The 27,421-nt window shown below is 31.7% G+C and overlaps 2 protein-coding genes across 5 annotated transcripts in view; both read left to right on the top strand.

Moving 5' to 3' along the window:
* Nucleotides 1-11,551: 11,551 nt before the first annotated feature.
* LOC111709479 (cytochrome c) lies at nt 11,552-15,243 on the top strand. Its single transcript, XM_023483146.1, has 3 exons — nt 11,552-11,653; nt 13,681-13,834; nt 14,962-15,243. Exons 2-3 carry the CDS (start codon nt 13,685-13,687, stop codon nt 15,124-15,126), a joined length of 315 nt encoding a protein of 104 aa, XP_023338914.1. The 5' UTR covers nt 11,552-11,653; nt 13,681-13,684; the 3' UTR covers nt 15,127-15,243.
* A 7,859-nt stretch (nt 15,244-23,102) lies between these two features.
* LOC111709474 (delta-1-pyrroline-5-carboxylate synthase) overlaps nt 23,103-27,421 on the top strand; it is an 11,685-nt gene continuing 7,366 nt past the window's right edge. Inside the window, exons 1-2 of one of the 4 annotated variants that reach the window (XM_023483138.1) lie at nt 23,103-23,250; nt 23,778-23,851. In XM_023483138.1, the coding sequence (XP_023338906.1) occupies nt 23,784-23,851 (68 nt within the window). In that variant the 5' untranslated portion in view covers nt 23,103-23,250; nt 23,778-23,783. Of the gene's footprint in view, nt 23,280-23,777; nt 23,852-26,518; nt 27,136-27,203; nt 27,260-27,421 lie in introns of those variants that run through there. The other 3 variants (XM_023483139.1, XM_023483137.1, XM_023483140.1) reach the window with 3 other exon arrangements.

The raw sequence follows: 27,421 nt of genomic DNA, 5'->3' as shown, positions 1-27,421 counted from the left end.
TATTTTACATTCTAAAACTAGCAGAGCAACTGGGAATCATTCTTATCTTACATTCCAGCCTATCTGAGTAACTTGGAATTCTATATATCTTACATTCCAAACTAGCAGAATAACTGGGAATTATTTATATCTTACATTCTGAACTTGCAGAGCAACTTGGAATCCTTTCCATATTAAATTTTAATTCTAATAAAGTAATCTCCTCAATGTTTATCTTAAATTCTAAACCTAAAAAATCAAGTAATCGTCAATCGTTGCAATAGCAAAGTTAATAGGTATCCTACCAATCTTATATTTACAACCTCTAAAAGTAACTCTATGTATATTTCTTTTCTAAAATTCCAACGCTATAGTACACCCAAACGTATAAACAAATATTTCTTTGAATTTTTACAATGCAAACATACTTGAAAACTAGGACCTTTAGGAATCTTTAGATAGTTGTTATTAAAACTAATTTGGGAAAGAAAAACTTTTGAAGAAATCGAGTCTTTGCCACAGATTCAAATTTTCTAATCCCTAATATTTTTAACCTGATGGTGTAAACCAGTGATATTTCCAACTTAGATCATAACAGAATTCATAGTTTGTACAATCTAGGGTCTAAAACATTGGATTGAATAGATCTATGGATTAGAATATTTGAGTTTGTTGCAAGACTCCTTTTTCTCATAGGGCTTAGTGAGCCCATACTTGGGTTCAAACAAGTTATGCTTGGTGTATAAATACAATAGTCTACAGATATTAAATATGTAAATTAAACATGACGTCCTGCCTCTGTTAATGACGCAACATTCATTTTTACATAATAATGAGACGTCGTGCAGAATACGAGCCTACGCAACTCACGGATAGAAAGTAAAAACAAACCTCTCAAGACACATTAAGATTTTAATATTTATTTATTTCTGGATTCAAACTCCTTTTTTGCCATCTTTATGTTGGCTTAAAATATTATGAAATATCGATACAATTCTCTTGCTAATATTTACGAAATTATCACTTTAAAGTCAAGGGCGCTTCAAACCCCCTTTCCTGTAAATAATTGTAGCGTTAACTGTTGCTCAAATAATAGTCGGCCATTTTAATTCATCTTGCAATTTTGGGGAATTTATCTTTTCGAGTTAGCACATTTTACAAAAAAATATTCCAACTATTTTTCACGAATTATTTTTTCAATTTGATGTTCAAAACTTTCCCTGTGGTCATGTGAGGTCCCACCCAATCGGTTCAGCTGTTTTGACGTTTATTGGATAAACACGGACAGACAGACAAACAAACAAACAAACAGACACCAAAACAAAAAAGTACATAGATATATATATTAATAGATAAGAATTCGGTCTAGAAATATAACAGGATGAACAATAATTTTAACAATGTCCATCAACAACTAACAGCAAATAAAAAAGAATGGTAGATATGTCTTATATACAGAAGCAGAAAAAACGTTATAAGCTGACTATAGATACGTTATCGCTTAAACCCTCACATTTTGCTCGATATTATGCGAGTAGAATGTTAGGTTCAAATAATTATTAGAGATAAACCGAACATTCTCTACATATTTCTATCAAAATGTTTGTCATTTCAAAAATATTTCGGTATTCAAGTATTACAAACAAAGTCTTCGGATTGACTTCTAATGTAGATAGTTGTCACTACTCACTAGACAATTTGACTACCTAATACCTTTGAAACAATCATTGAAAGGGATACAAGGCTAGATTTCGGGAAAAAGGGTTGAGAATTTAAATTTGCGCTTACTTAAAATTCCTACTGGTTAAATTCATTAATTATTGAAATGAAATTGATTATTGTTTTAGAGAATAGAAATTTTTGTTTTATCTTAGCAGTTACCAACCTTAGATCATTAACCCCTGACATATATTAGTTGATTTCCCCCTAACCTCGGGCCCCTGTCAAGTGTATACCCAATTGAGAAGCACCCTTTATCCCCTAAATCCCCCCTAACATATTCTAATTGCTTATTTACATACGTTCAATCAGGATACAATCAGACAGGATACAGGTCTTGGATCCTTATACCCCCCTTTTCTCCCTCCCTCCTAACCCCACCCCAACCCTCTGCGTAGTTTTACAATGCTATAATATTGGAAAGATAAAAATAAGTGCAAACATGGATTTTTATGTTAACATCTTATTTTTCTTAAAAGCCATCAAATCAAGTTTATTTTATGGAATACAATTAAATTATGTCTTAATTTATCCGTTCTTCTTTAACCTTTAATACTATAAGAGTTGTTTGGAATCCTTCCTATCTTACATCTCAAAACTAACAGAGCAACTAGGAATCCTTCCTATCTTACATCTCAAAACTAGCAGAGTAACTTGGAATCCTTTTCTATCTTACATCTCAAAACTAGCAGAGCAACTTGGAATCCTTCTTATTTTACATCTCAAAACTAGCAGAGTAACTTGGAATCCTTCCTATCTTACATTTAAGAAAAGTCAGAAAATTTCAACAGCCTCAGACCAATACTTTTTGAGTTATGTAAAAAAAACTACAGGGGGGGGGTCAAATTGACCCCCCCCCCCAGCGGGAATAGGGTTAAGTTATAGATCTAAAGTTATTTAAAAGCCCTTGAAAACTGGTTGTTATAACAACAGTAGCATGTAATATTTGTCAAAAGTAAAGCTAACAGTTTTTTAAGAACTTTTTAAAATCCTAACCAAACTTTTTAACCATTAAGCTTTAAAAAATGGACTATATGGACATGTATTACACTCCTCTAACTCTAAGAGCAGAATCATGGTTGAATGAACCCCCTCCCCCCTCCCCCTCCCCATATATAATTAGAAAATACCCTAATCGGAATAAAATTAAATTAAGAAGAAAATAAAGAAAAAATGGAAATAAAAACTTTTGATAGAGAAAATATGGAAATTAAAAGTTTGAAATAGGTGAGCGAATGAAAAATAAGTAGATTAAATGTAAGGGGAAAGTAAAAGACAAATTATTTTGCTAGAAGAGGAGGGGGAACTAAGAAAGTGTGGAAAAAATGAGAAAGATTTTAATTAAGGAGAACGAATGAAAAAAGATGAATTGGAAAGAAAAATTTAAAGAAAAAGATGGGATATGATGGGATATGATGGGATATGATGGGATATGATGGGATATGATGGGATATGATGGGATATGATGGGATATGATGGGATATGATGGGATATGATGGGATATGATGGGATAGAAAAAAAGAAAGAGAAAGGAATGAATAAATTTAGCAGGAAAAGAATGAGAACGTACATAATAAAGTACAGAACAGGATAGGTTACAATATATGGGTAGGTCGGAGGATTGAGTCGAACCGTATCTCTAGGAGGATGAATGATGAGAAACTAAGGACGGATTCGAGGCAACTCCGGCTCCGGGTACCCCACAGACCTAATAGCTTTATCTTATACCAGTGGTCAACTGTGAGACAGAACTTGAGATACTCACAGCTCGTGTTTCACTTTCCCCCCTCCTCTTTTATCTCTTATCCCCCCCTTAACCCAACCCCAGTACTGATCCATTCCTTGTCTTTGAATGATCATTCATTAACTTAACCTCCGGCAATCAGAACTAAAATAAATTCCATTTAACTTTTACATTCAGCTTAAAGGGGCAGGGCCAAATATACCTTTAATTTTAGGTCTGAAACATAAAAAGAAAAAAACATTATATTATTTTCAAAATCAATTTTTTTTGACATTTCTTCTACAAACCATTCCAAAAATGGGTAATATCTGCAATTTTGAAATTTTCACACTAAAATATATTTTGTCGAAGCTAAAAAAATCCCCCCCCCCTTCTCACTATTCATTCCCCCACCCCTCTTTCCCCTGTAAAAGGGTGAGAGGCAGTGAGTGTAAAAGATTTCTCTAACAATAGGTAAAGAGCACCCACCTAACATCATTGTCTGAATCAAACATAAATTCTCATAAGACAAACTCCTGGCGTAGATGTACAAATAAAACAATCTTCATGCGTAGATGTACATAAACAACAAACTCCAAATGTAAATGTAAAAATTAACTAAACTCTCGATTCACTAAGGTACCCACCCTTTAAACTTTTATCTGATCAATAATATGAAAGTTGTTGATTTACTATAGCAGCATAAATAAAGGACAACTTCACTTTCAAATAATAAATATTCAAAGAAAAAAACATGGATTTAATTCTTTCTTGATTTGAAAATTAGCTGTTACATATAGTTGTGAAATAAACGTGCTAGTCAAATGAAGCATCACTTGGAAATACGCCTTCAGTTGGTGTGTTTTGGTCGTTTTTTGCCTTTTTTTTTTCATGGCCAAAATTTGACAGTGTACATTTTTTATTCTAAACCATTGCTTTCTTACACAATGTCTTGTTTTCTATATACATTGATATCCGGGTTTTGATGTTTTCTGAAAATGGACACCTTCGCGAGGGTTTGTCTTCTAGAAAATATAAATTGTACACATTCCTCCTAGGTTTGTTTCTCAACCTTTGTGAGGGTTAAGGGAAACGTATCATTAAGATTCTATTTTCTATTATGTTTTATAAATTTGGTTTATTCAAGAGAAAATGTGGAGATTCAGTATTCTCGTTCCTTAATTCTCTTTTATGAAGAAGGGGNTATAAATAATTAAACCTATTGGGGACATCCATTTTTTATTTTATGTTAGGATTTAATTTTTTTTTTTATGAAAATAACGTTAATTAGTATATGTATTTTGAGTAACTGAATAACTTCCTTTTTTTTCATAAATATTCGATGTAATAAAAAATAGAGGAAAGAATATTTAAAAACAAACTGGGAACAAATTTAAAAAGTTTTACATTTAAGATTTTCAATATCCATAAAAGATTCAACATATACATTGTTTCAAACATTTAATGGGATAAAAAATATTAAGAAATATAGAAATATATAAATTATTATATGTATAGTCCAAAGGAAAACATCTGATGATGAATTTAAAGATTTTAACCGCGTCGCAGAATCGCCGAAAACCGGTTCCAATTGAGCGCTGGCTCAAATCTGAATATTGAAAACAATTTTAAGTGGAACCAACCATGTTTGAGCCGCGACTCAAATTTGAGACACGGCTCAAATTCTTTAAATTCGGCCTCATGAACCCTGCATAAAATATTTCAATTTAAATTCCTTTACAATCATAGACAACTTATATTCAAAGAGAAAAGAATTATATTCTCTTTGCTTATTTTGCTGGCATACATTTGTTCCTCAATTATTTTAGAAAAAGAAACAAATACGGCGCTATTTTTAATTGCAAAAGAAGGTGACAGAACTTTTCCTGAGATATTTAGAAAGATATAAATTTCCCTGTATGATATGGCGAGTACTGCTGGGTACTGCAGATAACTGTGGGGCATTGCAGGGTACTCAGGGAGTTGCGGGGTACTTGGAGGTACCACAAGGTAAGGCAATGTACTGTGGGTTCTGACGGAGTACTGCAGTGTACTTGGGGGGGGGGAGGTAACTGTGGGGTACTGCAGAGTACTCTGGGGTACTACATGGTAACGCGGGGTACTACAGGGTAATGCGGGGTACTTTGGCTGCTGCAGGGTATTCGGGGGTTACTGGGAAGTAGTGGGGGTACTGCAAGGTAATGGGGGGTACTGCTAGGGATGTTAACGTTTTCATTTTTTTGAAAAACGATCATTTCGTTATGAAAACGACGATGAAAAATCGAAAAAGTTTGTTTTTGAAAACTGGTCGTCTTTAGAATGATCGTTTTGAAAAACGATCGTTATTAATTAAGATCGTCTTTCAAAACGATCGTTTTTATTAAAATTGTCGTTTCGTTAAAGATCGTTAACGACGACTATTCAACGATCGTTAACGACGTTTTTTCAAAAGCGATCGTTTTTTAAAAAACAATCGTATAAAAAACGGTCACAAATCGTTTTTAAAAAACGATCGTTTTCTAAAACGATCGTTATTCGTTTTCTAAAAGTTCGAAACGAGTGGGTCGTTTTTAAAAACGATCGTCTAAAAGTTAGTGTTCTAGAGAAGGTTTGGGACCACGGAAGAAGTTTACTTGAAGTACGAGAATCTAAATACATCAGAGATTTTATGACTGAACTCAGAGGAATGAACAGAAAAAAATAGTTTTATTTAATTGTTAACTGTAATTCAGTATTTTTTTAAAAAAGAGTTTTTTTTCATCTCATAATCTGAGTTCTTTTCCCTTATGTCCATTTGACAGCCCATATTTTTATTTTGAATAATCTTTTTGTTTGTTTATATTCTTGTGATTTTTACACTTTTAATTTTTTTTTTATCGATTTTGATGGTTATTATATCGTTAGAACTGACGAGGGCCAACCCAGACCGAAATATATTTTCAATAAATGTGGAACTAACATCTACTTTTTTACTCTACAGAGGTTTGGTCCATCACCATCACTGAATTTTAAAACTACAACTTACTGTTGGGTAATGAGGGAACTGGAGATATATCAGATGTAGAGATTACAAATTGGTGTGGTTGCTATACCTCCCTTCGTTAAGTGATCAGCTGATTAGTGTTAACCGGCTTTATAATGAATATAAATTATGCAAAATTATATAAAATGATATCTAGAAATGCTTCTAATTATTTTTGTATTAAATAAAATTTTGTTTGGTTTGGCAAAAATTATGTGCAGGTAACCACCAAAATAGTCCTTGACATAAAGTCTCTGGAAATAAAGCCTTAACATTTTGATACTTTATTTTTTAGGACTTTTTGTCTGGTTCCAGTATGATTTATACAAAAAAGACCCCGAAAAAAAGTTCTTTTATAGTGGAAAAAAGGGGGCTTGATATTAAAAACTCATCGAGCTTTATTTAATATGCAGATGCACAGAAGAAAAGTCCTTTTTTGAAAACGTCTCAGGCTTGACCTCATTTTCCCGAGACTTAGGACTTCGGATTTTATTTTCGTCAGGACTTTAGTTCCTGTAATCTTATTTCCTGAGACTTTATTGGCATTTCTTTTAAGCGAAACTTTTTTCCTGTCACTTTCTTACATGGATTCTAAATGTAGAATCTTTCCTTAATGGGACTGTAAGTGTAATTCCAAGTAAACCTCTCATATCAATTTTTACAATATAAAACAACTATTTTCAGTTGGGGTTTCTCTACAAAAGTGACTTGCGCATTTCTACTGTAGGAAAACACATGTGAAATATAAATAATTAAACCTATTATAAACCTATAAAAACGATAATGGTTTCAAGGTTACTGTTAAAAGTCGGGCATTGCAATCTTTGCATGGAGGGTCACTTGAAATAACGCTTAGTCCCTTTAAAGGGTCAATAAAATAAAAAATAAGAATCATTATACACAATAAAGGGTTACCAACAAAGAATGAGACTGCAAAGACGACCTGAAACACTTCAAAAATAAATGATGATCTCAAGTTTAAATTAAATCTTTTGCCTTAAATAGCTTATTAAATGATATTAAAAAAAGTTCATAATTGCAGCCAAAACAAAATCCGTACAGTCGTCTCTGAAGACTAATCCTATATGGGAAACCCTGGACAATCCGAATTTGCTCTAAAAGATACTTGTCTCAGGAATAAAATTGTATTCTGGGGAGGTGTTGATATCCTTGTATCCCTGTATCCTGTCACGGGTCTGATTTCCCCTGAGATATATCTCATGAATACCAATTCCTAGCACCAGGGATGAATATTTACTCTAGGTATACCTGGAACTAGAGAGATCATTCTTATTTATTAACGTATATCCAAAACTGTATAGTAAATAATATACATTGTGTACTGTGCCCCAGTAGCTGTACAATGTACACACAGTAAATATGGTAGCCACTTGAAAATGAAAATATTGCTTTTTCTTATTTTTTTGATGTTGCAAATAAGTATAATCATAACTACATAACTATATAATACAACCTACTACTGTAATTACCTCAAAACCTTTCAATACCGTGTAACCCGCAAAGAAGGAGGCTGTAAAGACGACCTGTTACTCCTGAAATATGACGATCCAGAGTTTAAATTTATTCTTTTGTTTTGAATAAAATCTTGTATAAGCTTAATAAAAGATTTGGAAAAGAAAGAACAACGATCAGTTGCAGGAAATCATGAACAGTTAGTATATATTGCGTACAGTCGTCTCTGAAGTCTCATGCTTTGTTGGTAACCCTGTATGAGTTCTGAAGAAAACATGCACGTGTAACCAAAGTCTGTGCAAAATTCGTTCCTTTCTATATTTTTTTATTTTACTAAGAATTTGAAATTCTTTCTGACGGAAACGTTAAAAAACCAGTTTAAACAGTTACAAATTACAGAATCTTTATGCAACATGTTATATTACAAATATACAAAAGAAGACGACAATAATTCCCCTGTTTTTTATACATAGGATAAAATATAATGTTTTACTTTTAAACGTTATTTTCTATACTTTTTTATTTTACTAAGAATTTGAAATTCTTTCTGAAGGAAACGTTAAAAAAACCAGTTTAAACAGTTACAAATTACAGAATCTTTATGAAACATTATATATTACAAATATACAAAAGAAGACGACAATACTTCCCCTGTTTTTTATACATAGGATGAAATATAATGTTTTACTTTTAAACGTTATTTTCTATACTTTTTTATTTTACTAAGAATTTGAAATTCTTTCTGAAGGAAACGTTTTAAAAAGATAAATTCAATTAGTTACAAATTACAGAATTTTTATGCAACATGTTATATTACAAATATACAAAAGAAGACGACAATAATTCCTCTGTTTTTTATACATAGAATATGAAATATAATGTTTTGAAATATAATGTTTTAAAAGTTATTAAAAAAATGCGAGTATTTTGTACTAAATAAAAAAGAAAAAGTGCCAAAACTTTTATCTGAACAAGATTTGATAGGACATTTTTTATTTGATTGTTTTATTTTGGTCCATGGTTTTCCAAATAAACTAAACAAATTTTGATATTGAAAAATTAAATTTGACTTCTAAGCAGCTTTCTAAAAAACAATTATTTTGAAAAATCATTATCTTTTTGGTCTTTTTTCTTATACTTCTGGTTCCCTGCAACTGTAAACTTGGGTATTTCTTTGCTAAATCATTAAGTACACTGGCAGGCGATTATGTCAATACAGTGATGAACCCTTTTAATTTCAATTTTAATTTATGTCAAGCTGTTATTTAGAATTAATATACATAAACATGCAAGTCAAGAGACACTGTCAATTAAAAAAGCTTCTCTTTAATTACTTGTAAACTTGTAATTCGAAAAAAGGTTGTTAACAATAAAAATTAAATACAAATAACAAGTCGTCTTTATTGTATTGACATAATCGCCACCCACTACGTATATCATTTAAGTAAGAATGAAACTTTTTGGCATTGATATTGGTAAAATTGCTCAAGTCCACCATGCACCAGTTCAAAAGTTTTCTATGATACATTTAAAAAAGATTATTTGAATTTTTTTCATAACTTTCAAACTCATTCAGATTTTTCTTTTTTGTCTTTTTAATCACTATATTCTGTCAGTCAGAAAAAAATAAATGTCGTCAAAATATTTGTATTCATTCATTTAAAACTTAAGCAAATTATAGTTTTAAAGTTTTTTTGAAATATCTTGAAACATATTTGGCGGTTAAAGACGCATCTTTCGATGGAATAATTGAAATGTTTTGAAAACATTGAAAAATCGACCTACCCCTACGATCTCTGTTTTTTTAAATTGTTAATAAATAAACGAGTTTTGGTTTATTTAAAAAATTTTCTTTTATAAATGTTCCTTATAATTTACTATTGCGTATTTTTTTGTTGGTGCAAAAGTTTAAGAACTTTATGTGTGCACATTATTGTAAATTTCGTGTAAGATTGAAATGTTTTATATTTTTAATCACAACATCTCTTGTTTAAGAGCTGTTGAGAAGAATAATAATGTTTTGAATTTATTTTAAAGGGTGTCCCTAAAAACATGGGAATTCAGTGACGAATTCGATATCGTCTTTGTTATGAATTAGCATTGTAATACCTAATTTCAAAAAACATAATATTATCATGTTTGCTAGAGGAGCTAAAGTTTATTTTAAAAAAGCGATAAATGGCTGTAAAGATGTGTATAATGTCTCCTCAAGATGAACAGTGAAGATCGACAAGTTTACTCTGTTTGTATACAGGGTGTCCCAAAAAACATGGGAATTCAGTGACGAATTCGATATCGTCTTTTTAACTAATTCTTTGATTTAGTATAGTGAAAGCTACACTGAAAGTTGTAATCTGTAAGAGTTTCGTCTCCTATGTTCACATTTTGTTTGTTTATGTTTTGACTGCATTCGGTTGTACTTAGTAAAACCAGAAAATTGCAGTATACAAACAGAGTAAGCTTGTCCGTATTCACATGCGGAGACATTATAGACACATATTTACAGTCTTTTATCCTTTTCATAAAATAAACTCTAGCAGACATTATACTATTATGGCTTTTAAAATTAGGTAACACAATGCTAATTCATAACAAAGACGATATCGAATTCTTCCCTGAATTCCCATGTTGTTTGGGACACCCTGTACTGCAATTTTCTTGTCAAAGCATAAACAAACAAAATGTGAACATAGCAGACGAAACTCTTACAGATTACAGCTTTCTTAGTAGGTATCGCTATACTAAATCAAAGAATTATTTAAAAAGACGATATCGAATTCGTCACTGAATTCCCATGTTTATTGGGACACCCTGTATGTAGCCAGATAAATTTGCTTTTATCGTACTTCTGTGTAAAACCAAAACTAGAGGTACAAGTTCACAAACTAGAGGAGCTACTAGGTCACAAAGTCATACTAGTGATGTCGAATAGATTTTACCATCTCATTCAGTCTATAGTTTGCAGTGTTCTGCTACAAAATGTATTTTATATTTAGATTGGGTCAATGTACAAACGAATAATTTACAACAAATGTTTAATATGATGTGTAAAACTACAATTATTGATTATTATGCAAAATACAGGGTGTCCCACGAAACATGACAGTTGGTATAAATATTTTAGAATGTCTTCTTCCATAATTTGATAAGTTTTTTAATACGAAAGACAATAATAAAAATATTATTTAGTATTCATATTATAGTAATATTAATTTCAAAGTAAAATATACTAGAGCAAAAGATTTTTTAAACGAAATAAACTGAACAGCCTTTAATATCTAATACAGTGTATGGAAGACGACATTCAAAACTATTTATCAACTGTCATGTTTCGTGGGACACCCTGTATATAACAAACATATGTGCATTGATTGCATGTTAAATATTACGTGTAAAACTTTTTGTAATGACCGATATGCAACTAGAATTCTGAATTGTATAATTATGTAATAATATAAGTATAAAAACGGATCTTAGAAAACGTTTGCTAAGTTAGCTATTGTTTGAAATGTCTTCTTCTATAAAATGGCACTTTTTTATAAAATCAATTAAAAAGATAGAAAATGGAATATTGAAAATTCAAATTTTCATAAAGGCATAGTTTGGAATTTTAGAAATTGCGAAATGCGGGAATGTCACATGACAAAATTCGCAAAATTGGCTTGAATTATAGCAGAAAATTGGCTTGAATTATAGCAGAAAAAGATTCAGTTGCTTACATCACTTATAATTTTCAGGTAAGATATATTCAAAATTAGATTTTAAATGGGTAAATTTTGGCAGTTTAATATAAAGGTATCATTTTTGAAAGTACGCGACAGGCTTAATTTCAGAAAACGTGTTGTTACTTCTTTTTCCCTCGACTACATTTATTATTTAAAGAGTCAGAAATGTTTTAAATATTTTATCATCTTTTTTTATTTATCCAATACACAGAAATTTGTAAGTTTCAATTCCTCGTTCCTGTTTTGATGTTATAGAGTTTCCTTAAAATATATTTATGTAAGTTGGGGTTAGAGAAAGTGATTAAAACACATTGATGCATTTAAGCTTGGACTTTATATATATCTATATCTTAGTCGTACTAGAATAGTAAAAGGGTAATGGCTTTACATAATACATCTTTTTATACCAGAGGCTAAATTTAAAGAATTAGAGCCGCGGCTTAAATCTGAGACGCCGCTCAAATATGGTTGGTTCCACTTAAAATTGTATTCAATTTTTCAAGATTTCAGCCGGCGCTCAATTAAAACCAGTTTTTGGCGGATTTGAGACACAGCTCAAATTCATTAAATTCGGACTAGGCCTGTTTAACTAAAACAGGGGGGAGGGGGGGGGGAAATTTACGAAGACTTTGGACTCTGATGTAAAACGCCTTATTTGTTTATTCATTTTTTATAAAAACGATAGAATTATTCATAAAATGTAATCCCCTCCCCTCGAACATCTGTCCGCCTGACAGTGTCAAAGCTTTCCTCCGAAATATTTTGTTGCAATATGGCGACCTTCAGGACTTCTTCAAAAATGGCGGACAGTAGTAATCAGTTCAGCAATCTATTCTTTTTTTTAACCCGATTACTTTTTTATTATTTTGTTTAAAAAGTTAAATATAGGTGTAAATTGCGTAAATTTTTTGTTCTTTCATAAAAAAGAAAACATTTTTTTCTCTAAAATTATAATTTAGAAAACTTTAGGGCAAAAAATTAAGGTTATTTATTATAAAACAGATTATATGATGAAAGTTTGAATGCAGCGTGACTATTAGAGAAAGAAAGCTGAACTAGAGAAAGCATGGAAGAGGAGAAGAACTAGGACAGTTCTCTTCATATCTTTGATCCGTCCTAACCTAACATACAAAACCGTCCCAGCTAGCTTTTAAAACGCGACACCCTCCCCTTACTTTTCTGACACTTTTTAAAGCATGTTTTAAGTTTAATCTTTGTGTTTAATTTCGCTTGAAATCTACGTACATTTTCATAATATAAAACGTTACATTTTACGTAAGGATATTACATAGAACTCACTAACTTTTTATCTAGAATATTATATTAATACATTTATTTTTAAATAAATAGTAGATATATCAAATATTCGTACTTTGAGTCTGCAGATCAAAGTACAGTTTTGAATAACTTGATTCTTAGTGACGTATATGCTTGGTTCAGGTGTATAGTAAGGCATACACGGTAGAAATTTGAAAACTAGAGAAAACTAGACAGCTTAGCAAGCAGTATAGGATTTGATTTACAGTTTATCTTGTATCAGTTAATATCAGTTGCTTGTTCATGCAAGGTCTATTCGTTTATATATCTCAGATCTTGCATTTACAATCAAATCCAAGCAAGACTTTTTTCATTTATATAAAAAAAGACCTAAGGCTGGTTAAAAAAAGGTTTTCCAGTGAAATGTTAACTTATTGTAAACATTATACTTTAGCTTAAAAAAACCACACCCACAGTTTAACAATTTCATAATCTATAGTAAACAGAGAATTCTCTAGATAAACATGAACATACAGATAACAGTCTTCTCCGTTCAATTCCTCCCTGTCTAACCATTATGGTCTAAAGCCTAAAGTAGTAGTTCAACTTGGCATACTGATACCACAGTTTAATTCCTCTATTCATAAAATCCGACCTTTTCTTAAATGATCATAATTGGGACCATACAGCATTGATCAAATATTTCTCTAGATTTCTTGGAATTTATAAAAAGTTTTCTTGTAAAATTTATTTTCTATTGATCTAATTTGGTATATTTTCAGAATTATGTCTGCAGATAACGGAAAGAAGATCTTCACCAAGGCTTGTGCTCAATGCCACACTGTTGAACAAGGAGGAAAGCACAAGCAGGGACCCAACTTATACGGAGTCTGGGGCAGGAAGACCGGTCAGGCTCCTGGTTTCTCATACACCTCGGTAATAAGCAACTTTTTTCAGTTTTAATCTTTATTTTGATGATTTTGTTTATAAAACATAAAAATAAATTACTAATTCAAAACCGCTGAACAATCTGTTTCAATTTTAATAATATCTGTAATTGTTTAATAACCAGAGCCCGCGATTTAAAAGCTTCGGCTCGAGTCTTAATTCCTTAAACGCAGCTTTAAGACCCAATCTTAGACCCAACTCTGACGACAGCTTGTGTCACGTGATTGACAGCTGCGAGATCTTAGGCTCGACTTAAGGAGTTAAGCCCAATGAAAATAAAACCGACCTTGGTTGGTTTTAGTGAAGAATAAGGCTCAATGTTGGGTCTTATTCTCATCAAAACCCGGAATGCACCAATTCCAACTATGAAAATCCGCCAAATACAACATTAAAGCGGTTTTATGAACTAAATTCTGTTGAAAATTAGATGCAACTTAAATTCGAAAACCCGAGCCGTAAATAAGGCTCAACAACAGCTTAGACCCGAGTCGTATTTTATTGAATTTTTTAAATCGCCGGCTCAGATTTCATGGACACTTCTTGTTTTTATTTTTAACTTCAGGAATACATTACATATAAGGTTTAATTTCTTTGGTTTTGTGAAGTAAATATCAGAATTTTGGATCTTTAAGGGTAAAATCATTTTCATGCACCATTTACCCTTGTATATATACACTGTAAATGTCAATTTTCTCATTTCATAGGAGGGGGCGAGAACAACAAAAATCCCCCACCCCCTTTAGTTACGCCCTGCAGAGCATTTATTATGTTGATTATATTCAGTTTAGTTCAGAAATAACAGGAGAAAGACATTTTGTCTTCTAACAAACCAAAAAAATATTTAAAGGAACTCAGTTCTTGTTACAAATTATTATATTCAAATCATTATATCTTTGTATTTTGATGGTGTGATCTTTGAGATTTTAAACTTACACTACTTCATCATTTAAAGTTTATATTTTGAAAAAATAAAGGTCTATATGACATCAGATTTTTAAGCTTAGAAAATCAGAGTTTGTTGCAAGAACTCAGTATCTTTATTCCTAGACAAAAAGTTTCGAAAGGTTTGGTTCTAATATGTTTATCAGATTACTGATAGTTCTATATATGTGCAGGCTAATGTTGATAAAGGAATCACCTGGGGTCAGGATACACTAGATGAATACCTCATCAACCCTAAGAAGTATATTCCTGGAACCAAGATGGTGTTTGCTGGTCTCAAGAAGAAGAAGGAAAGAGATGATCTCATTGCTTACCTTCATCAATCCACAACAGCTTAATCCCTTCCAAAATTTACCTGTAATATTCAACATACATAGTAGAACCTTTAGATATTCTCAAACTTTATAGTATAAACACAAACTATTATTTATTTAAATATATAGATCTTCAAGTTTTTTTTTTAATAAAACTAGATTAGAATTATGAACTGAAAACCTCTAATCATAACTAGATTTATATTATAGAAGCAACTTGAAGAAAGATGCTGTCGTCGTTTAAATTCTAAAAATGTCCTTCCCAAGTCCATTTTTTCTTCAGAGAAATTATAACTGAAAAGAACAATTTCAAACTTTAAGAAGATATCTCGGTTCTCTTAATTCATCAGGTTGAGGTATAATGGTACCGATAATTCGGATATGTACTAATTGTAAATATCATAGCGGGATATCTGAAAATACAATTTCAATCCCTTTTGTACTGAACACTTGGATTATAAAATACCCAGTCTTATAGAAACAAATTGCAATACTCGTGGTATACAATATGTAAGTTTATTTTAAGTTCCAAATTAGAAATCTAGCAACTAATTCCTGATTGCTGACTATGTCTGTAAAAAGGAATTTTTAAAAGGGGTTGGTGGGAATTAATTTGAAGACAACCAATATCTTGATTTTTTGCTTTAAAGATACATACATATATAGATTAGATACATCTATCTATTTATGCTTGATCATTTAAAATTTGATTTTCTTTCTCTCCTTTACCGATTTATCCAAATTTTGAATGGGAAACTCTTCAGAACCATATAAATGTTCTTAGCTTGGTATACAAGATTAAAGTTGATCAGAGCTAAAATCTTTAGATAACCTTAATCCGGATCTGTTAATTATTCTGGATATTAAATTCATGAGGAGAACAAGCAATATTTAATCTGGAGATTATGAAAAAGAGGAGATCATGCATTAATCTCGATGTCCACCATTCTAAAGTTTTCAGCTCATGTTGATTTGTATAGTGAAATTAATCTTCAAGGCAAAGCTGGGTTCCCATTAAAGTGTATAATAATTATATTATGAAACAGAATTAGTTGTTGTCTGTCTACTTTATTTGAACTGCTATGCGCGCAGCTATGCAGCTAGAGATTTTCGTAATCGTAACTATACTCTGCTCCACACTAAAAGTTCAGTCATATTTTCAGAAATATAATAGTTTTGAAAACAAAAATCGTTAAATAAAAATAAATAGTGAGGACGATTCTCAATTCTCTCATTCATTCATTTCATTGTTTTTTTTTGTATCTTTATTTTTAAATCATCTTCCCGAGATTATACAAAAGAAGTTGTACCAGATGAATGGATCAGGATATTTGATATACTCTACAATTGACACTGACGCCTGGAATAGAGAAGTTTAACTATCCGTCTCTAAGTCTAGTATAACAACTTATAACGACATTCATTAAGCACTACCTCTAGTTCATTAATTATCTTGGACTTCTGGCTACTTTTGTATAACATAACAAAACATTGGAGTGATTCATATGCAGCTAGGGTTGGGGCTAGTTAACTAATTTTAACTTTAGTTTTTAACTTATACTTTTGAAAAACGAAAGCAATCTACATTCGTTAACGACACGACGAAAAAAAAAAAAACTTCTGTTTTTTAAAACACTATTTTTTAAAAAACGATCGTTTAAAAATCTGTTTTTTTTACGTTTTTACGAAATGATTTGTTCGTTTTCTTAAGAAAGATAAAACGTCCATCTCTAGATACAGCCTACATAAACAATAACATATATATATATTATGGACAGGATTTATTTAGTTTTTAGTGTTTTTTATTAGTTAACAATCATTTACAGGTCAGAAATAAAGAAGACGACTTTTGATTGCATCCTGGAATTTAACAAATTAACTGGATCGCTCCTGCAGATTATCACGCAATTTGTCAAAATTAACAAAAGATATTCGGAAAGATTTGAATAGTATTGAGGTTTGGTTATTTTAGATATGATGATGTATAGAGTGTTCATATCATTAATACAAATGTTGGTCAACACATTTTTTGGCTTTATTGTCATGTTAGATTTCCAAAAACGGATTTCTAAAACCATATATGTCCCAAGAAACATCACGATTGGTAAATATTTTTGAATATCATCTTCCGTCCACTGTATTAGATAGTAAAGCCTCTATGTAGTATATTTCGTTTAAAAAATCTTTTGCTCAAATATATTTTACTTCGAAACTGATTTTACGATAAAATGACTCCTATATAATATTTTTATTATTTTCTTTGGTATTTAACAATTAAACAAATTATGGAAGAAGTCATTCTAAACAATTTTTCAACTGCCATGTTTCGTGGGACACCCTGTATAATTGTAACATTGAAATCAAATTACTATTTGATTATATCGTCTTTGGTCCTCGCAGAGTTTTTAGTTAATTTTTGATGAAACCAACAATACACAAGTATTTAAGTAAAAGTAAAAATTTCAGAAAACTTGTCTTAATCACGTCTTCAGTCCTCAAAGTGCCGTAAAATAATATAAACCTTTAAAACCAAAGACTTTGCAAAGTCTCTGTTTAAAACATCAAGAACTATATAAATCTGTGGAATAAGGAGACAAAAAAAGCAATATTCTAGTGTATTTGATATTGTTATAAATAAAATAATTTTACTAATAACTTAAATTAAATCAATTAACCACTTAACTTAAGTGAAATGGGTCTGTACAAAGTACTGCGAAATTTCTCAATCTTCATCGAGCTATTTAATGTTATAACTGATAGTCGTCTTTCATTTCCAGAGTTTTTTTTATTGTCATTATATTTTTTTTAAATTTTGGCTTTGTTGATGATCTTAATGTCATAGACTAAATATCTTGTGATAATTTTGTGCTTGTGATAATTCAATACTTTTTAAACGATTTTTTTCATAATCATTTACAACTACTTTACAGGGAAGTTAAAGGAATTTTACTTTACGAAGGGTTCCCAAGACCGATTTTGCTTACAGAGCGCAAAATTGGAAAATTGGTAGAGGAAACCCTTTGTTATTAAAAAAATTTTAATTTCTCGAAAAAGTTTTTGTATGAGGTAAGCTTTACCTCTTCGTTTCCTTTCATTATATATATCATTATGTGTGCATGATGTGATTTCACAAGTTGTATATAATAATATATAATGATATATATGGAATGGTTTCAAAACACTCTCATCCCACCATATTTTCAAAATATCTTATTTCAAAACATTCGATGTAAAAATCACAACTAATGGTCTGACATATAATTTCAAAACATATATAATGTCATAACACCAATGTGTAAAAAAAGCTATTGTAAATAGTTTTTTAAAAAATTTTGATTTCTTTTCTGCTTCAGTTAAATTTTAAATAAAACTAAAAGCAGAATATATCCATTTAATCCATCCAAGTGTTTTGAATTTTGAAATTTAAGGTGTTTGAAAATATATTGTAATGACTCAGACGTTTTGTCAATTGTGCCCACACTAGTTCCGTGGACCGTGGAATATGTCTTTAGTGCCGATCATTTCTAACAGGTTTCCAAATCCAAACCATACAAACAGACAGACTTAAGGGAGTGACCGGCAATGTATTATTGTTGAACTGAGAATATAGTGTTGTGGAGAAATTGTTTAGGATTCATTTGATACATATAAAAACGTTTTAATGATGAGCGTAAAGTCGACGTTTATCCATTTGGGTTGTTACGTTTAAAAATTCGATTTTTTATTATAAATTAACGACGACAAAAAATGTAAAAGAAAATTCCTCAGCAAACTAATGAGATGTTTAAGAACATATTTCTCAATTGAAATTTTCTCAATAAATCAATTTTAAAACAAGGATGTCTTTTCGTTGTTAGATTGAATTTCTTATTTTTTATGAATTTATTCGCAGATTTCTTTAAATGTCAACTTTACAATAAAACTTCCAGGAAATCTACAGAAAATGTTTGTGAACAATGAGACATTACAGAAACCTAAAACTGAATAAGAATACTTATTTTCTATATTGATAGCTCTTGCTAAACGAATATGCACCGTAAAAACGTCTCATAGGTCTCAAATGATCCCTAAAAAATTTTTCCACAATACTACATTCTCAGTTCGAACTACCATACATTGCCGGGATCATTCTCTACAAAGGGACTGTAAGCTATATACAAATTTCAAGTGATCCTCCATGCAAAAGCCCTATTCACGAAAGTACCCCCTGAAATCTGTATGTTGGTGCTCATTTAATTGGACGGCATTTTTGTTTTTCAATGTTTAATTAAGTTTAATTTAAGCGATGAAGTCAAATAATTCCTGCATGTTTGTAGCAAATATCGTAGTAAACCCATATATTTGTAAACCTGTAATCACACCTAGATATATTACGTTGTACATCTTTTACCATATAGATATTAAAATAAACATCAGTTGGAATAGACTCCACTTTAATTACGGTGTGAGAGTAATTGTTCCTCGTTTAGCGAATGAGAAGAATCAGCTGAACCACTTCCTTAAAAGAAAGATATAGATTGGGAATTACAGTGCGCTGTATCTTGAAACATAGATACCTGAGAATACAGAAGTATATGCCTGGACTGGAACCTTATTACAGTACTGAATAGTTCTATGCTTCGTGGATTAACAAGAGGGATTGAGTTGTATCTTGAAACATAGATACCTGGAGAATACTGATAGAGTTGTATCCATATTGATACTGACAAAGTTATTCTTGGAGAACCCGGAGTTCTAGATAGAGTTGTACCTGAGCCCGCGATTTAAAAACTTCGGCTCGAGCCGTAATTCCTTAAACCCGACTTTTAGACCCAATCTTAGACTCAACTCTGACGACAGCTTGTGTCACGTGATTGACAGCTGCAAGATCTTCGGCTCGACTTAAGGAGTTAAGCCCCATGAAAATAAAACCGACCTTAGTTGGTTTTAGTGGAGAATAAGGCTCAATGTTGGGTCTTGTTCTCTTAAAAACTGGAAATGCGCCAATTCCTACCATGAAAATCCGCCAAATAGAATATTAAACCGGATTTTTAAACTCAACTCTGTAGAAAATAAGATGCAACTTGAATCCGAAAGCTCAAGCCGTAAATAAAGCCCAACGACAGCTTAGATCCGAGCCGTATTTTTCCGAGTTTTTTAAATCGCGGGCTCTGGATTGATAGCGATCTAAAAGACTTTGTTGGAGCAGGGCATTTACTACATATTTTTCTGCACAGTAGAAATGAGCAAGTCACTTAAACAGAAATACCACAATTAAAAATAATCAGTTTTTAAAATTGTCATAATTGATATAAAAATCCTACTTGATCAGAGCCGGCGATTTAAAAAATTCAAGAAAATACGACTCGGGTCTAAGCTGTTGTTGAGCCTTATTTACGGCTCGGGCTTTCGAATTTAAGTTGCATCTATTTTTCAACAGAATTTAGTTCATAAAACCGGTCTAATGTTGTATTTGGCGGATTTTCATAGTTGGAATTGGTGCATTCCGGGTTTTGATGAGAATAAGACCCAACATTGAGCCTTATTCTTAACTAAAACCAACCAAGGTCGGTTTTATTTTCATTGGGCTTAACTCCTTAAGTCAAGCCTAAGATCTCGCAGCTGTCAATCACGTGACACAAGCTGTCGTCAGAGTTGGGTCTAAGATTGGGTCTTAAAGCTGCGTTTAAGGAATTAAGACTCGAGCCGAAGCTTTTAAATCGCGGGAGACAAAGCAAATTAAGGGTACCGTTGTGTATCGGATATTTTCATCTTTGGAAGTTTGCACTTGAAATTATGCTTACAATTTCTTTTACAGAAAAACTGCTTCTTAATCTTGGTAAAACTTTACTTTTTACACTTTAGAGTATAACATATATTTAAATTTTCTTTTGAAAGGAATTGAGTCTTTGCAACAAATTCCAATGTTCCAATCCCTTTATCCAAGCCACCTATGTTGTAAACCTTTAATATTTCAAACTTAGATTATTTGATCTGACAGACTGCCTAGTTTGAAATATCTAAGATCTCTGACATTGGGTTGCAGAGATATAGGGATTAGAAAATCAGAGTTTGTGGCAAAGACTCAATTCCTTTATAAAATTTCTCAGTTACACGGGAAACGGATTAAAAAACAAAAAATCTTTAATTTTTTCTAAATTTCGCAAAACAATTGAAATTATGCCAAAAAAAAAAATTTTTTTGGGAAAAATACAGAATTTTTAAAAACAAATACAAAATGTTTGCGAACAAGTTGCGAAAATTTTTAGAATACTAGACTCATTTTCAAAGAGGGATTTATCTGCGAGCCCAATAGATGGATTAGCACAAAATATAAATATAGATTGAAGAACGACGAGGAGACATCAGACAAATCATAGATTTGCTAGAAATTACTTTCTCCACCGTTAAGATCTTTCTTATTAAAACACAAAATAAAATCTTCAACGGGAAGAACCAAAATAATTCGAAATATTTTAAATTCACCCTGCTTAATAACTGTCCATATACTTCCAAGATACGTTAAGAAATCTAACTTTTTACACTTGTTTCTTATTGTTGTTAAACATGATTATAATAAACATTTTTAGTTCAATTGCAACAATGATAATTTCAATTTTTTATTTTATATAACATAACAAATTTTCAAATAAAAAAATATCAGATTGTCAAATCAACTTTAAAAATTACCTTCTTTTTAAAATAAACTTTATATCTACCATAAAAGTAAAGACACATTATTAAAGTAAAGAAATAGAAATTAATTATCTGACATAATAAACTTCAAATATTGAGCTATCAGAGCAGAGCATTCCACAAGTTCTTTTGAGTAATTAATTGTTGCAGCTATAAAACTCATGGTCTTCACAAAATTTTCGCATTTCGCGAAATTCGACTGAAAAATTCGCATTTTATTGCAAAACGGTTCGTTCGCTGGAAACGCTAATTTATAGTTCTATGTATTATCATCTCGTTGTATTGGTTTATAGTTCTTGTATTATCATATCGTTGTATTTGAAGTCAATGAATATTCGGTTTATATTAACTTAGTCCCCCTCCCCCCATTAAATCATCTTATTGTCCCCCCCCCTACCTCCATACACCTGCTACATCCCCGCCAATCTACTTCAACCACTGCAATTCGAACTAAAGAAACCTGCGTTTCTCCCCCTCCCCTCCTCTTGCTTTTGGTGGTAAATAATCATAACTCCAGAATAAGTCAAAATGGGACATGTCCAGTATCTCCAGCTGTTTATAATGTGCGCGGACCGGATTAAAGTATCTTTTTCTTCCCTTTTGAACCATTTGCAATTTTTTAAATGTTCTGCATGGTCGGATGGATATAAAAGTCAAGAGAAGCTGTCAATTATAAAGCTTCTCTTTGATTATTTGTAATTAGGGTTTCCAATTCCAATTCTGTTGCGCTTAGGTCAAGTTAAGACACTTTCAGGGCCGAGCTAGGGGGCCGAGCCCCGCGACTAGGAAAGGCTAGGGGCCGAGCGCCGCGGCTAGAACAGGCTCTCTCTGTCTTAAAGTTATTTAACGCGGCAAGCGCGCGTACCTCCTTTGGGCTGCTGCCTATTAAACACCTGTATGAGATATGAAGGAACTCGACTTCTTGTTTGGTGGTTATACCTTTAACAAGAATGCGCCTTAGCAACAGGTTCTATCCAAGCCTATTTCCAGACGGAATTTTTTCATCATTTCAATCGGATATGTCAAAGTTTGATCATAAAAATTATGCATTTTTAATAAAATCTGAATTATATTACGTTTTCTGATGCATGTATATACATTTTTGTAATTAAAAAAATAACACTAATACAATTTTTAATCTTAAAACAGTGGTTAAAATTGAAGTTTGTAAACTTCGAAAATGTTTATTATCTAAATTATGCTTAATATTTATAACTTCACTTGGAAGGGGGGGGGGGGTCAAGGGAAAATTCTCAGGAAAATTTTCCGATGGTTTGTTCCCTGGCGGGCAGTCTGTGGATGGTATTTATTGTTAGGTCTCCCCTGTACAATCCACAGTATATCATTGAACCACCTCCACCATACATTCACCTTTATGTGGACTATACTAACAGCAGACGGGGTCCAAATAGTTAAAATAATTCAACTAAGTGAAACAAGAAAACCGATTAGAAAAGATTTCATAAAACATTCTAGAAAAGATTTCATAAAACATTCTTAAGGTAGGGATTTGATTTTCTTCTTAAATGTAATTTTCTAAAATTTCAGAGATTTTTAGTATCTTAATCCTTAAGAAAGATTTCTTCATTCTTCGAACAAAGAAAAAAAAAAGTAAAACAACATAAGAGGTTACAAAATTTCATTTTCAAGTTGAGAATGAATGATTAAAAAACAAGTTTAACAATCAAGTATTATTATTTTTTAAAATCTATATTCCGTAGATTTAAATCCTGAAATAAATGTATCTATAAACTCCTTTATTCAAGTGATTAATGCTATTAATCTAATCCTTCGTCACCTTCAAATAAAAGTAAATTTTGTTTTGATTAAAATATTTGGGGGAAATTAAATTGATATTCTGAAACTCCGAATAACAAATATATATATAACCGAGTTTTTTTTCCATGCTAACATAACGAATATATAAAAGTGAGCCTATATTCATATTTACTTGAAAATACACTCAAAGGAAGTGTAAATGTTCTCAATTGGATAAAATGTTTAGGATGGTTTGTTTATCAAAGATGGCAAGTAAATATCAGAAGTTTTCATCGGCTTCTTATGCGTTGGCGAGGTAAGATATCGAACTCATGAAATATGCGATGTAAATATTTTTACATCGTTAACCCTATACAGACTGTCGTTAACCCTATACAGACTGTCGTTAACCTTATACAGACTGTTGTTTACCTTATACAGACTGTCGTTAACCCTATACAGACTGTCGTTAACTCTATACAGACTGTCGTTAACCCTATACAGACTGTCGTTAACCCTATACAGACTGTCGTTGACCCTATACAGACTGTCGTTAACCCGATACAGACTGTCTTTAACCTTATATAGACTGTCGTTAACCCTATACAGACTGTCGTTAACCCTATACAGACTGTTGTTAACCTTATACAGACTGTCGTTAACCCTGTACAGACTGTCGTTAACCTTATACAGACTGTCGTTAACCCTATACAGACAGTCGTTAACCCTATACAGACGGGGGGGCAGAATCTATGTCTAACGGATTAGAGTAAAGCTATCCAGGGTTGTAGCGCACGAACATAGCCCAATTTTTCATGGCATAGCTCATTAAAAATATTAGACCGCTAACTTTAATAGTTTGGGTGCAGGGCGGTTTGAAAAAAATGTTTAAAAAAGGATTTTTTGTGTGTGTTTGACAATTATTAAGATTTGAAACATGCTCATTTATTCATTTTTCTGTATTATTATTTTACTGTTATGTAGCCCTAGACATGTACATTTTAGTTTTAGTTTGAAAGTTGTAGTTTGAAAAATGCTGATACATTTTTTCATGAGAGGTGTGTGTGGTGTGTTACTGTGTTCAGTAAACGCCAACACGGCTGAACCAATTGTGTCCAAAAGAATTAAACATTTGTCTTTTCCTTTGATTTTCTAAACCTTTGAAATTGGAACCCGATATCGTGTCACCTTTCAAACTAGGAATTAGACTAGATCTTACAGACAAAGGTTAACGTTTGAAATATATAAGGTTACAACATTAGGTTGCAAATATATGGAGATGATAAAATTAAGAGATTGAGGCAAGAATTCAGTTTCTTTGTTGTTTATTAATGCACAGGACCGCGACCGGCCAGGGAAGGTTCATGGCCGATCAAAGTCAAAATAAAAAATATCTTTTAATTTTTTGAAAACTTGGAAAAACCACGAAATAAAACGGAAATTATTTTATTTTTATGTTGGACGAGTATAAATGGTAACCATGAAGTGCATTATCTAAAAGCTAGAATTATTAAGTTCATTTGATGTTGCTTTACAAAACATTTTTAAAATAAAAAATTTAGTAACATTGGTCTGTTTACAGTGCACTACAATTGCTGTGTCTCATTCTCATTGGAAATTTTAAAGCTTGATTCTCGAAGTCGTTTTCCTATTTCAGAGTTTTCTGGTTAAAAAGTGGTAAAAAAGTGGTAAAAAAGTGGCGCAAATCGCGCTGAAATTCTAGTAACGCTAACATATCACAGAATTAAACGAGATAGACACAAATATTGTTTTGTTCAATTAGTTGCATTGCACAGTCTACATTACATAGTGGATATAGGTGATATATCAAGGATTTCAAGCCACCTCTCCTCCACTTACTCATGAGAACCTATAACACTCCCAATTAGTTTGGGAATTTGGCACTTAAATGAATTTAAGTGGATTTTACTTGCATGCAATTGTGAGCCTTTATTCCGCACAATTCCACGCAAAGGAATTCCTGCACATGTAATCCCTACTTTGGACATTGTAAATTTAATTAAGATTTAACTTTGGAAATTGTGCTTTTGGAAATGAAAATGCACTTGGGAATTTTTAGGCTTTAAAAGATTAAACTTGTTAATTTGTAAGTTTGTTTCGGAATTGGCCACTTGGGAAATTGACAACTAGATAAATTATAATCTTGGGAATTCATGAAATTGATACATTTTCGAAGATGACACTTAAATGGAAAAAGTATTAGAGTACTAGGAAAGTTAAAACTAAAGAAACTGCAAATTTAGAAAGTTGAAACTTGGGAAATTTATATTTGTAAGTTAAGAAACTTGAAAAATTACAATTTTGGAAAGTTGAAACTTGATAAATTGCAAATTTGGGATAAGACTAGGGAAAATATGGCTTTAGTTACATAAGATGGTTATAAGTACATATTTTTGACATATTTTTGTATGAAATTATAATTAAATAGAAAAAAGGGGTTAAAACAAGTATTGCAGAATGGGTTATATCCAATTGTATTGTAAAAAATCTGACTATTGACACCTTGAAGACAAAGAGTATAGATTAGTGTAGAGTGGCATTAAATCGAAAAAAGTGTAAAAACGCCATTTGTTTTAATGTTTTCATGAAGGTGTACTTCACACATTAGTGCTATATAATCTTTTGGCCCTGATATACTAGTTCAAACCAGTACACTAGTATATCACGCTGTTAGAGAGTGTTTCTGCCCTACCTTTATAGCCCGTAACATAGGGGCTTCGTGCCCAGATTATATGTCAGGAGGATGATTCAAAATTGTATTTAAATTTTTCACCATGTTGACATTTTCCCTCTGGTACATGTAATATGAAATAAAAATGTATTATCTTAAAACAATCAAGTGTCTTTGTGATTTTTTTTTAATCTCCGCGCACCTATTTGCGCAGAACCTACGTTGGACGACATGTTATTTGTTTCCTTGATAGAAGATCCAGCATTCAGTAGGCTATAGGACCAGAAACACTTCAGAGTTAATATCTGATTATTTCTGAAGAAAAAAAACATGAAAAAACCATGTTCATAAACAGAAATTGTTTTCGAGAGTTAGAAAAGTATTTCAAGAGTTTTTGCAAAGAAAACAAAGAATTTTGCTCCAAGAGTTTTGGTAAAAACAAGAAACAGTTTTGTTCCAAGAGTTTTGGCAAAGAAAACAAAGAGTTTTGCTCCAAACGTTTTGACGAAGAAACAGAAAATTTCAAATATTTCAAGTTTTCCCTTTTCCTTATATTTTATCCCAGCTTCTACAGCTACTTCTACTTCTGGCTTGCTTGAACTCTTCAAGCTTGGATATCTACTGCTTATAGCGTAAGGATATCTCCTTCAGATATCTTGGATATCTACGGCATCTAGCGTATGGATATCTCCTGAAGCGAGCTAAAAATTGCCTTTCAACTATAGTCTGGATATCTCCTTTTATCAGCTTGGATATTCTTTTGAGTACTCTTCTCTTCTGGATATCAGTTTTTTTGTCTGAAGATCTTTCTGGGCAACTGGTTCCAAAATGAAGAAAGAGGGACTAAAAAAATTACTGTCGAAGAACAAGGCGGATTTGCTTATGAGCAATATATCTAAATCCTACAGGTAAAATTACTGTCGAAGAACAAGGCGGATTTGCTTATGAGCAATATATCTAAATCCTGCAGGTAAAATTACTGTCAAAGAACAAGGCGGATTTGCTTATGAGCAATATATCTAAATCCTACAGGTAAAAAGGTTGAATAAAAATTCAATGCAAAAAATTCTAGATACGATTTCTAAATGCATTCACTTCTTTTATCGGCATACTTAATGCATAGATGTCTCAGGTGGAAATATATGTGCCTGAAACTAGTTTCTAATTCTTGCTTGGCAACCCCCCCCCCCCCCC

This window comes from Eurytemora carolleeae, unplaced genomic scaffold, assembly GCF_000591075.1.
Source record: "Eurytemora carolleeae unplaced genomic scaffold, Eaff_2.0 scaffold670, whole genome shotgun sequence".
Lineage (NCBI taxonomy): Eukaryota > Metazoa > Arthropoda > Copepoda > Calanoida > Temoridae > Eurytemora > Eurytemora carolleeae.
This window is presented reverse-complemented; position numbering and strand designations above follow the sequence as displayed.